Consider the following 14,084-nt stretch of genomic DNA (forward strand, 5'->3'; position numbering starts at 1 on the left):
AACCTCAAGATTAGTGCAGCGGACTGTAAAACATCCGGTAAAAGTGCATCTCTGGGGTTGTTTCTCGAAACATGGGTTTGGGAGATTGCACCTATTCACCTGACCTGACCTATTCAGTGGCTGACAAAGGACAAATTAACAATGTAAGCATGAGTTAAACTTCTGAATTTTATTTCTTTTTTTTATTTAGATTCAAACCACTTTGTACGTTGCGCCCCACTTTGTCCATCACCTAGCTGGGAAATGCTTTACAATATTTATGTTTATTCATAAATATTCCTGTTACCTATATTTCATTATTAATGTGCATGTAATGTATAATTCGGAATGTAATTCTAAAAATGTTGTACGTTTTGACGTATCTGATTCTGTTTACGAGAAACATTATATATATATGTATACATGTGTGTGTATGTATGTGTGTATGTATATATACCCGTGTGGAAAAATGGAGGGGCCCCCGTCAGGGTCCACATGGATTGCCCATTTTAGAATCCATGAGGGCAATCCAGACGTGGCTCCTTATGGAAATGACATGCTGATCCATAGGGGCGCAACCTGGGCTTCCCTCATGGATCCCTCATGGTTCCCACCATGAAAACCCTCTTGGTTTTTTTCTTTGCCAGTGCTGGCACCTGTACTGGCATATCTCTGGGATGATAACACTATTTTGTACTGGGCTTTCAGTGTTGGGCCAGCACTGGATATCGCTACCTGCATAGTACTATTCCAATAGGAAATGCACCATGGGCGGCAGTACTGCGTCAGTGCTAACTAGTACCGTACTGCTGTACTCTAACCATATGACAAAAAAGTTATTTAAAAAATAAATATTAATTGATTACGACTATTTTGTCTGTAGATATTAATAGTCCTGTTTAGAGTGAATACATATATTACATTTTTAAACATTATATTACAAATACAATTTCTAACGCTACGGGGTATCGAAACTACATAATCTATCCCTAAATCTATCGCCTAGCAGTCTGGAGTGCTAACCACTGCGCTAAACCGACAAGTTGAAACTCGATGAAAAAGCCATCCTCATAAGCTAAAGTTCAGAAAAGGTAAAGTACCAAATTTGAATCTGCCTTTTTCTAATTATTTATTATTATACGACGTTTTGTAAATGTAAAATACACGAACTGTTAACAAGAATATCAATAAAATAATTATTAAATAAATAATTTAAATCGATTACCATTTTTCTCCGCGTAATATCTTGTTTTTTTTCACATTGTACACTACTTTAAAACTTTGTAAATGACGGCACCCCCAAGAGCGCCGAGGATAAGGACGATCAGTTTAACAGAATATTCCGGGTACAATTGTTGCAACTCCTTTATAAGGTCTCGATACCTCTCTTTCTTTTCATTCTCCTTGGCTATGATGTTTTTGTCAGCTGGTGCCGAAAATTCGATAACGAACATGGTTCGCTTCTCGAAGTCAAGAAGAACCATGTCAGGCCTCGAGTGAGCAACAGAAACAATTGTCGAGAATATAAAGTTCCAGTATATGCGGCACTTCCCATTCTCGACAATTGACTCAATTTCCCTAGGAGCATTTAGAGAGTAAACATCATATACCTTTATTATATACCTTCTAACTGACGATACATACACAAAACTTAAAAAGGACCCTACAAAAACAATAGTCAGTAAAACAAAAATCCTTCACTAAGACTCTAAACTTGATAGTCAAAAAAAATCGAAATTGATACCTACTAATCCTATCTCTCCAAGACTCTATGGGCTCCCGAAAATCCACAAAGATAAAATTCCACTCAGACCGATCGTCAGCGCAATAAACTCACATACTCACAACCTAGCACGCTTCTTGGCTACAAAACTAAATCCTTTTTCAGGAAACTCCATCACTTACATCCAAAACTCATTTGACTTTATCAAAAAGATACAACAGATCCACATTTAACCCCGAGATATCATAGTGAGTTTCGACGCAGTATCTCTCTTTACGAAAGTACCAATCTCTGATAAAATTGATATTATTAAATCTTTTACAAACTTTTCTTCCAAGCTCGCACCTTTGATAGAACACTGTCTCAATAATATTTACTTCTCGTTCAATAACCAATTCTACGAACAAACGTCAGGGGCAGCAATAGGATCCCCAATCTCACCTGTAATAGACAATATCTTTATGGAACATCTAGAAACTAAAATCTTCAACCGAACCAAGCTTAAACCGGAATTTTGGTTCCGTTACGTTGGTGACACTTTTGTCATCTGGCGACATGGACGAGAAGAACTAAATAAGTTCTTCGATTTCATCAATCGATTACATCCTAATATCCAGTTCACCATGGAAATAGAACAAAACAGAAAATTGCCTTTCTTGGACGTATTTATTTACAAAAGATCTGATAACGCATTAGGACATAAAGTTTACAGAAAACCCACGAACACACAAAGAGATACCTAAATGCCTCCTCGCACCATCAGTCATCTCAAAAACAATCTGTCTTAAACTCCCTTGTATACAGAGCTGTCTCCATAAAAATAAAGATAACTTATCAAAAGAATTACAAAACGTTAAACAAATCCTAATACAGAACGATTACATAAACAAATAAATTGATGAAGCAATACGAAAATACACTCGAAAAAACAAGTCAACACAACCTACGAAAGAAAGAGAGAAAAATGACCACCACCCTACTCTACATCCAAGGTGTCACAGAACAAATAAGAAGAATTCTCAACAAACACAACATCTAAACCATATTTAAACCACCTGCGAAAATAGGAGAACTACTAAATAACCCTAAAGACAAAGATACACCCCCAAGTGATCCTGGAGTATATAAAATCCCTTGTTCTTGTGGCAAAGTCTATTTTGGAGAAACCGTGAGAGCGGTAAGCCAACATATAAAGGAACATGACAGTAAAGTCAGGCTAAAACATTTAACGCAATCAGAACTGGCTGAACATCATATCGAAACAAGACATAACATTTTATTTGACAAAGCAACAGTAATTGCAAAAACACACAATATCTTTCCAAGAAAATATAGAGAAGCAATCAAAAACTTAAATACCCTAATAACATTAATAGGGACAATGGATATAATACCAATCCGATTTGGCTTTCCGTTCTACCGGATTTAAAGAAAAAGACTTGATTGGCCAATCAGGTTCGACCAGTCCCCACGGTGGGGCGCTCTGGCCAATTACAGGCATCGTAGAGAGCATACATAAAAGCAACATAACCTGATACCTCAGTCTCAGGTCAACCCTGAAGGAGTGAACTGCAATGTTCACGAACTGTCGGAAAAATTCGTCGTTTTTTTACACGAGTGAATCCCGAAATATCTCTTACTATCATTATATTTATTCTAATTTTAAAACTTAAATTCTTTACAGCTGACTTATCTGGTAGTTTATGGTCGTCGATCGCTCAAGACCTTATCATAATTCAGATATGCCGGATTAGATTACATAAATTAAAATTTTTAAAGGACCTCGCACCAAATACATGGAAAAAAGGTCCCGGTAGAATTTTCAAAGTTTTTGATATTTTTTAGTTAATGCTTTCCTGATAAAAATATCCTTATGGCAAAAACTCAAATTATGAACAGTTTTTGCGCTGCGGCGATTTAAAAGTCATATATTGGTATATATTTTTACCTGTGAAGTGGAATGTATCACAGAATTTTTTCTACCCTTTGCATTGCTGTCGTTCAAAGCGCTAAGCGTTTATACTATTGTATGTTATCGAGTTTAAAACGCGAAATTCGATTTCTATTATCAAGAGGCGTTTGGTTATCTGAATCAGTGATAAAAATAGCTAATTCACAAACGCATGACAAACATTACGTTCATTTGAAAGATTGCCTTCTAAGTTCGTCGAAAAGCTTTCAAGTTGAATGGCCAGACTAAATAATCGATACCAAGGGTTACAATTTGGCACTGATCAACCAGTTTATGTTAAGTAGTCTAAAGCGCCTTTCACAAAATCCTACGTTTGTGCCAACGCTTTCATCTTACATTAAGCGCTGAGCGTTTAATAAAAGTACTCAGAAAACCAAATAAACTACCAGCGTTGCTGTTTGGGTCGGATTAGCCTATTTCAGGCATGTACTCCCACTTTAACTCCAACGCTAAGCGTTTAAGAAATCACCCAGGTAACAAACTCAACTCCCAGCGTTTCTGTTTATGAGGTGTTTTAGACTAATTGCCTTAAACTGGCTAATCCAAGCGAAACAGCAATGCTGGGAGTTGATTTTGTTGTCTGGATGCTTGCTTGAACGCTTAGAGTTGAAGTTAAATTGGGACCTTTAGAACGTGATAAGCATGTATTATAAGGTGTTTTAAACTGCGTGATTAAAATAGGCAAATCAAAGCTAAACAGCAACGCTGGGAGTTTATATTGTTATTTAAGTGCTTTTATTAAACGCTTAGTGTTGAAGGTAGGATGATAGCGTTGGCACAAAAGCAGAATTCTGTAAAAGCTGCTTCACAGTGTTTGACATGTTGATCAGTGTCAAATTGCAACGCTGAGTATCGATTTTTTTGTCTGGCCATTCAACTGCAGCGCTTTGCGACGAACTTAGGATGCAATTTTTCAAAAGAAAGTAACATTTGTCATGCGTTTGTGAATTAGCTATTTTTATCACCGATTCAGACAACCAAACGCTTCTTGATAATAGAAATCGCATTTCGCGTTTGAAACTCGATAACATGCAATTATATGAACGGTTTGCGCGTTGTCTAAACGCTTAGCACATCACCCGAATGCTCAGCGCTTATTAATTCCAACGTGAATCCATCGCATTGTTAATCCGTGCAATTCTCTTTCTGAATAAACTTGCACGAGGACAATGCAAAAGGTAGAAAAAAGGTCTATGATATATTCCACTCCACAGGTAAAATATGTACCAAAATCTGACTTTTAAATCGTCGCAGCGCAAAAACTGTTCATAATTTGAGTTAGGAATTTTATATTCGCGAATTTTGACGGTTACAAGTATATACAATTTTTTCTCACCCAGTCGATATCTATGTGTATACCGTATGTTTAAGTTTACTGCTCCCAAAGCCAGGGAATTTCTGGCAAATTTTCAGGGACCGATAAAATACCTGACAGTAAAGTGAATTTATATATAGCGAGGAATAGTCAGACTCGTCAGGAATCGTTAGAATATCCAGAAATCGTTACAACTTCTGATAATTTTTCACTTTCCTTCGTTTTTTTAGTAGTAGTACTTTTTTTGTATTTCCGATACCAAAAAGGCCATTCTCAGCTTTTTCTGAAATTAAATATCTACTAATAAAGGTGTATTTTGTCATAACTAAAACTTACCCAAAACCATTGGACTTTAATCTTTGCTTGAAAACATTGTAGAGCTTCTTATGGTTATCTGGATTATAAATGGTCTCGCTGGTGAATATATAGTCATATTTTTCTTTCGCATCATCAACATCGTTCGACATTAGCGAAGTAAAAGATTTCCAATCTCCTGAATAAAATCTGTTTTTTTTCTCTGCAAGTGCTGCTTTGCCCAAATTTAAAATCACATTCGGTATTGTGACGAACCTAATAACCTCTACATTCTTAAAACAAATATTATGAATTTAGCAACAATATATATGACAAAAATTACAAAAAAATGAGCGAGTCTGAAATTGACTGGAGGAGAAACTTAACGAGGGACGATCCATTCACATAACCTCAAACTAAAGAATTTATTAAAAGCAAATAAACGTTGCTACGTAAAAAATTTTGCTCCAAACTAATTTTTCCTGAGAAATATAGTACTGCCTCTTACAACATTCAATGAATTTAATCTTTGTTTTATTTTGCCTACTTCTATAAACAGCTTTTTTGATTGAAATTCTGTCCATTGGTTGATCCTCCTTAAAGTATCAATATTGAAATGTTTAAATGCAAAACGACGTTAAATTGCCAATTAAAGGAATTTATATTTTTTATTAATGTTACATAATAAGGATTTCAATAAGCTTGCATTTGGCATACCTGGCGAAAGTTTTAGATAGGAATTCTGCTCGGTTCGGAAATTCAATCTCACGCCTGCGACGCTGTATATTAAATGCCATTTCTGTCTCGCCAATGCAATAAAAATTCAATCCAACCCCACTTTTCAACTACGTTCATTTCGTGTCCCATATCCACCTGAATGTACAAAAAATTCTTTTCACGTATAATTCCTTTTAAGCCCATGAGTATAATCAAAATGAATTCGCGGTTTATGAGGATCTACTCTTCACTCATTCTCAATACCTTCGTTAATACAAAAGATTTCCAATTAGGATTCCTGAATCTCTGTGTTTTAATTTCAATCACTTCGCGGCGCCAGCTATACTTTTATGGCGAAAATTATTCAAATATAATAAATTTTTTGTTTGCTTGAGGGTTAATTTTTAATGCTTTTAGACTGCACATTTATCAAGGTTTCTTTGCGAAGAACGGGAATAATGGTGCAAAAGTGTGAGCTTTTTGTGTGCGATTCTGTTTACGTGAATTGCTCCGAGTAATTATAAGCTTATAATAAATATCTGGCAAAGTGCTATTTTCAGAGCTAATTTTGAATTAAAGCTATGTCATTTATACAAAGAATTTTCGTTGCAATGATATTCTTATTGAGCATCAGATACTTGAAAAGGATGTATCGGTTATGGTAATTGTACATATTTTTATCTTAAATATTTTTCAGCTTTTTCATTTAATATTAATCAAACAATTTATTAAAGTTGTTATAGAAAAATTTGAAAACAGTTTAAAGCCATTATAATTTTTTTAATGATCCAAATCTTTTTTGTGTACTTGACAAATAATCGACAAAAAGGTGTTGCACTGTAAGAATTTTTTTATTTCAGCGAGGTAGTGAGTAAACATATGCATTTAAAATGGTTTTTTCAACCCACATTATTTATAACATGGATCAGCAATAATATAATTAAAACATTCAATTTAATTTGTGATACAAAAATTTGAAAATAGTTTCAATTAGTCACAACTGTTTTTGATAATCGAAAACTTTTTGTGTACTTTGAAAATAATTTATAAAAAAGTGCTGCACTATTAGAGAAATTTTTTATTTCAGCTGAATATATGGGGCAAAATTCGCCAAGTGTACCCGCCTAAAAGTTTGTTGCCCCCAATCATTATCTAAACTCCACTAAATTGCAGGTTTAGTGGACCTGGTTGAAATCTGTAAGCGTCTGGTATAGCGGGTTGTCAAGATACAGTGGCCACATGTTTTTGATGCTTTATATTTTCTATAATACATAACTTTTACTTGATTTATCCGATTGAACGTTTATCGAATATATACAGTTAAACATTTCTTAAGGAAAATTAGACAGGCCAAAAAAAAGTTGTCTGCACGCCACAAGCGACTAGGCTATCCTTATGGATTTTGAGCCACTAAATCCGAATATGGCCTCAGAATTTGTCATACACGTCTCAGTTTTTCCCTAGATGACAAAAGTAGGGAAAGGCCTAGGGATTTTCTCGTCACACAGGCCATACAAAAAATTTGTCTAAATGAGACAAGTGACTATGCTACCCTCATGGATTTTGAGCCGCTGAATCCAAATCTGGCCTCATAATTTCTCCAACGCGTCTCAGTTTACCACTAGATGCAACAGGTAGGGAAAAGTTCAGGGATTTCTGGTCACACAGGCCATACAAAAAATTTTGTATGCACGAGACAAGTGACTAGGCTACCCTTATGGATTTTGAGCTGCTGAATCCAAATCTGGCTTTAGAATTTACCTTACGCGTCTCAGTTTCCCCCTAGATAAAGAAAATAAGGAAAACCCTAGGGACAACATGCACGTTAATTTGAGAATACCAGTATACGTGAAAATAGGCACATCGATATTATATTCTTAGGTGCAACTACTTTTAGAAACTTAATTTGTACACAGAAATTCTTCAGTGTGCCTTCTATTTCTCCTAGCTTAGGTAATTCTAGGAAAATTGAAGGGCTTTCTCAGATTATATAGATTTACACGGGAAAAAATAACAAAAACCTAATATACTTTACAGTTTTGCGTGCGAAATCAGTCACTTGCCCCATGCAGACAACTTTTTTTTTTGGTGGGCCTGTGTGACCAGAACTTCCCTTGGATTTTCACTACATTTAGCATCTAGAGACAAATTGGAACAAGCCCAAAAAATGTGGGGTTCATATTTAGATTTAGCACGCAAACCTGCAAAGCATATGGAGTGTTTGTTATTTTTTACCGTACAAATCTATATAATATGAGAAAGACCTTCGATTTCCCTAGAATTACCCAAGCTGGGGGAAACGAAAGGCACACTATAGAATTTCTATGTACAAATGAAGTCTCTATAAGTCGCGGCAATTATGAATATAACATCCGTCTATTTTCGCATATACTGGTATTATCAAAATAACGTCCAGAATATTCCTAGGTTTTTGCCATTTTCTGCATCTAGGGGAAAACTGAGACGTAAACGAGAAGTTCTGAGGCCAGATTTTGATTCAGCGGCTCAAAATCCATGAGGGTAGCCTAGTCACTTGTTTCGCGCAGGCAAATATTTGTTATGCTTGTGTGACCAGAAAATCCCTAGGCCTTGCCCTACTTTTCGCATCTAGGGAGAAAATGGTAAAATCTCGAAAATTTTAGTGGCCAAATTTATATCGAGAACGCAAAACTGCGGAGGAAATAGCATTTTTCTTATTTTTTGCTTCGAAAGTCAGTATAACATGCGCAAGACATTCAATTTCCGTAGATTTATCCTAGCTAGGGGAAACGGTAAGCACACTGGGGAATTTTTGTGTTTGAATTCGATCTTAAGGAGTCGCAACACATAAGAATATGACACCAGTACGCTCATTTTTCTGCATACTGGTATTATCAAAATGATGTCCAGAATAGCCCTAGTTTCCCCCCTCTTTTCTGCATCTAGGGGAAAACTGAGGAGTGCAGGACAAATTCTGAGACCAGATTTGGATTCAGCAGCTCAAAATCCATAAGGGTAACCTAATCACTTGTCTCGTGCAGTCAAATTTTTTGTATAGCCTGTGTGACTAGAAAATCCCTAGGCTTTTACTTACTTTTTGAATCTAGGGGAAAACTGAGATGTGTCAGACAAATTCTGAGACCATATTCGGATTCAGCATCTCAAAATCCATAAAGGTAGTCTAGATACCTTTTCGTGCAGGAAACTTTTTTTTGTGGGCCGGTGTTATTAGTAACATGTATAATATGTATAATATGCCACAACATATTTTTCAAGATAAATTTACGCGAAAAAACGTATCATAACAATTAATGTAAATTCAATTGGTATTTTTTCTATGCATTTTAGTAACTATCGGCCTAAAAGTACAGCCAGCGCCGCCACTGGGTCGCGGTCAAATCCATTGACACATTTATTCTACAGACCTTTATAGGAAAACTATCCCCCTGATTCGTATGAATACAAGGTTTATCTTGCCAAACTTTTTAATCTGAGTCAATCAATATAAAAACGAAAAAATCACTGTGTCACATGAGCAAAATTTAATCATAAAATTCTGCAAATCCTCTCCAATCCGTATTGATCTAAATCCACATTTCAAACTTTTAATCGATTTGTCCAATCCGAAGATATATACATTTTCTAATAAAATAGTTTCAGGCGGATCCCAGACTTTCACCAGTTATCTGTAAGAGGATTTCATAACTTGGAGTCCCCCTGCAGACAGTATCAGAGTCGTTCTGTAGGAATAACTCTTACGTAATCTTGGAAATGAACTGTGGACCCTTTCATCAGGCACAAAATACCGATTACACCAGCTCCGCATCCTAAGTCCAAGACTTTTTTATTTTCAAAGGAATATTTTTGTTCCAATAAATATCTTACCAAATCGCGGGTACTCTCCCAAACTTTTAGTCCACCTAAAAAAAATGTATTATTTTTTATCTGGATATATCAAGCTTTGCAATGATAACAATATAGAAAAATATTTAATTAATTTAATATAATGTTGCAGCGCACAATATATTTAATATGATTGCAAATAAATTTATGGGACTGAAGGGCTTATTTTCATAACAAATAGCTTTAAACTATCACATGCACTTCCAAAAATATTCCTTACATTCTGTACCAAATTTATATTTAAAAAATGGATTATTTATAGCAAAACGCTTTCCATTGAAATAATTTTAAGTTGATGCAACAATATGAGAAATTCATTAACTCGACCCGAAACGGTTAACCTACCACACTAATACGAGTAATTTTTGACTGTGTAAGTGTGCGTGAGAAAGGGGGGCATGTTTTATGTGTGAAGGGTGTGAATATAGTTTATGCTTTGAGTGAGGATGAGTCAGAGATTGCAACTGTAAGTGAAAAGGATGGGTTAAGGTGTAGAAGAGTGAATTTTCTTCCTTTTTATTATAACAATATGCAAACTTAGTGGCACATTCAAAAATAACACAAAATTACACGCAAAGAACTAGCACCTTTAAAGTTAATCCTCGGATACAGTCAGACAAGGCAACCCGCACTTACACTCACACTGACAAATGCACAACATTTTTTATGCATACACTCGGACCAAAAATCACTTCAATATGTGGGTAGCAAGAGGATTCACGGCAAACAATACGCAACATGTGAAAGGTGAGGAGCTAAGCTTCAGAAAATTTATTAATTTATTATTTTCTGTTTTCTGACAATAAAATGTTTTTGAAAATTTCATTTCGAAGATACATTAATCGTTTCCTCAGTGTCGAAAAGTGGAAATAAAATAAAAAATTGTAATACAAAAACAGATTTTGGGTACACTTAGTAAACTGTACTCTATTTGGGGCTATATATCCTACGTGTACCAACTTAAAAAACAAAGTTATCACCTAGGAGAAGGATGTGAAAATCTGGGAATTTCATGGATATCATCTATTTCGGCGGATTTCAGCTCTTCTCATGTCCATTCAAAATGTGTTGTCAAGAATAGTTTCGATATTTTCTTTAACGCCTTTTCTATTGATCATTAACATCAACCTTAGTCTATTAACCAGTAAAAGCTTGGCACCTCCAAGAAGAACGATGATCAGGACCACCAGCTTAACAGAATATTCCGGACACAACTGTCGAAACTCTCTTATAAGGTATTTATAACCCTCTTTCATTACGTTCTCCTGGCCTATGATGTTTTTGTCGACGGCTGCCGAAAATTCAATAATGAACATGGGTCGTTTCTCGAAGTAGAGAAGATCTATGTCAGGCCTCTAGTGCGCAACAGAAACAATTTTCGAAAATGCGAAGTTCCAGTATAGATGGCACCTCTCATTTTCGAAAATTGACTCTATTTCCTCAGGATCGTTTGGTAGAGCCGTATTAGGGCTAATGCCATAAGAGTGACAGATAAAGTAATAGAGCACTCTTAGTGCCGGATTGTGCCTTTGGATGTAGGTCGTTCCCACATCAGTTGGAGAACTAAATAGCATGTGTTCTAGATGTTGGGGGTGTGTACAACCCGTTCTGTAACTATGATAGGGAATGTATTGGCTTCAAATGTCATGACGGTATGCTAAATTGGAAATGACACCTTCTTGACACGACAAAATGGAATCCTTGTATCCAACTTCAATCTGCGTGATTTAGGGAAATCAAACGCTAGCTTATACAACACCAACTGATCCTGCGCTTGCCAAGTGTTTCAGAAGCCTCCTCCACTGCTTTGCACATAAACGGTCCTTTGCCTACTTCTTCGTGTTTCCTGATCATTTTAAGAAGATGATCTCGTCCATTTGTGACTATATGTTCTGTACCCAAAATAATCCTGTTGTGACAACATTGAAGATTCAGTATTCCGCCACAACCTTGACGGCGTGAGATGTAAAGTCGTGGAACAGAAAACTTAAAGTGCATGATTTTGTTTATGTTCATAAGCTTTCGTGACCCGATATCGTGGGACTTGCGCTCATCCTTTGTCCACGTAACCACTCCAAACGAATAAAGTATTACCAGAACGGCAAGCATGTTCGTTGCGTATACTTTGTTCCTCGCCGACGGTTCGGAAGACCAAATCTGTCGGATCAGACGTTTGTATTTGCATCCGAGAGTATCCTTCATATATATCACCTTCTGAATGCGGCTCTGTGGCATTCCCAGTAAAGTTGGCTGAAAAAAAAACGTTTTTCAAATAGCGGATTATAATAGTAGGCAAAAGTTGAGTTTTTCTAACATTAATAACCCTGCCCAATTTCTGCCTGGTTGACCAATATCTTTTATTCTGTGAAATCTCTTTAAAATTTCATCTTTAGCCAATAATAATGACAAAATGTAAAATTCGATTGCAAATCAGTATTTTTGAACTTTTTATTCTTAATTAGTGCCGTAATGCGGACATATGACACTCCTTAAGGCCATGTGATATGTGGTTCACGTGAGCAGATTCTTACCTTACCGAAATTTTTTTTATATTCTAACTTATATTCGTACGAACCGTGACATACAGTTGAAAATTTGGGATACTAAACAAGAAGAAATAAGAATCGATAAAAATGTTTATTTATGAACGATGAAGCGGACAACTTAAGAATTATTGTTTTGTACTATTATTTTAATGCAGAACTATTAAACATTTTATATTCTTATTTAACTTGTGCTGTATTTTGCCTACCTAATAGTGACACAGAACCTAACACGTGGAGGTAACTGCATTTTCAGTTCCTTCCTAGTCCCATCTATCCATACTGCAGAACTATGTGAACTGTGTGAAATGTTTTTTTTAATTTCAAATTCTAAAGTTTTCTTCCTAGATTCTAAAATAGACCTGATGTATCCATCTTCTGAATGACTTCCACAAACATTTTCAGAAGCCGTCGTCACGAGATGGTCCGTGCGTTCTACTGCCTGGGTGTGGCCAGAAAAGTGCACGAAATATCATTTCGAAATCTGTTGAAAATTTTCATTTCTAGAATGCCTTTCCTTGAGATCATTTATTGACAGATTACGAAGCATTGGAGGTGATCTAATTTAGCTTTGAAGATAAGCTAAGGAATCTTGAAGGTGCGCAATACATTCGCGTCATTCTGTCTGGCAAAAAAATTTTTTTAAGTGCATATGTCTTACCTGAGATGTATGATCCGTTACCATGCTGAGGAGCACGTTCTCTGGGGAAGCGAAAAAAGCATCCCGCATAATGGTATCATCGACCACTTTCAAGTCCTTCCACGGCAAGTATCTAGATTTTTTAGTAGTTTCGAAAAGATGTCTTGCACCGTCTTTGATTGAGCTATTGAGTACAGACCTAAAGGTGTCTAATGCTTACATGCTGCTTCTATTAGATCTTTTTGGACTTTGTTTCGTTCTTTTCTGATTTTGTTTTTATTTATAATTAGAGAAGCTTCAAAGATATTTGCATCTTTGAATGCAGATGAGACAAGTGCCGTAGTAAGAGAGCTGACACCAAATATTTAGGATACAAGAGAAGTTTTTTTAAGAAGAATCCGGGATTGATTAGAAGAGCTCATATTTATTTCTTTGAAGGAATATACTCTTCTTCTTTGTCACTAATTGCTGAGTCAGATTTTGATGAAATTGTTTTCACCTCTAAAACGTTGGAAGAACATGAAGTCTCAATATTATCAACAAGATAATATTTAATTAATCTTGGCCCCACGAACAAAAAGAAAAACCTGTTCGAATATGGGTACTTTCTTATCTATTGATCATCTGCAATGTTGAAAATCAGCACAGATGCATAGAGCAACGTCGAAAAGCTTTTTCCCAAATTACTTGAAATCGTTTACTTTTCTTTTTAATGATGAACTTTTTTCAATAAATCTTGACAAATTGTTAACATCTACATTACATTATTTGTGTGCTTTTCATGCTAAATGTATCAGCTGAATAAGCCAAAGTGAAAGCCAGCATACCAAAAACCAATAAAAGTCAATAGATCAGTCGGTGGAGGTAAAGTGGATTTACACTCACAACGTTCCACTCAAGTGAAATCACGAAAATTGAGATATTACGAGGGTAGTTCAATAAGTCCTTAGAATGAAGTATAAAAACAATTTTTTTTGGGTAAATTTTTTTTTATTTTTCAACATAATCTCCTTGGAGCT

At 35.7% G+C, this 14,084-nt stretch overlaps 1 protein-coding gene across 7 annotated transcripts in view; it reads right to left on the reverse strand.

Annotated features, from left to right (window-relative positions):
- The window catches only part of LOC117175710 (histidine protein methyltransferase 1 homolog), a 195,262-nt gene that overhangs the window by 10,886 nt on the left and 170,292 nt on the right, over positions 1–14,084 (reverse strand). For all 7 annotated transcript variants that reach the window (XM_033365477.1, XM_033365476.1, XM_033365475.1 and 4 more), the window contains 2 exons: positions 9,739–9,899; positions 5,326–5,576 (listed from right to left, as the gene is read on the reverse strand). In XM_033365477.1, coding sequence (XP_033221368.1) covers positions 5,326–5,576; positions 9,739–9,899 — 412 coding nt within the window. The remainder of the gene's footprint in view (positions 1–5,325; positions 5,577–9,738; positions 9,900–14,084) is intronic.

The sequence above is a fragment of the Belonocnema kinseyi genome, chromosome 6, assembly GCF_010883055.1.
Source record: "Belonocnema kinseyi isolate 2016_QV_RU_SX_M_011 chromosome 6, B_treatae_v1, whole genome shotgun sequence".
NCBI classification, from domain to species: domain Eukaryota; kingdom Metazoa; phylum Arthropoda; class Insecta; order Hymenoptera; family Cynipidae; genus Belonocnema; species Belonocnema kinseyi.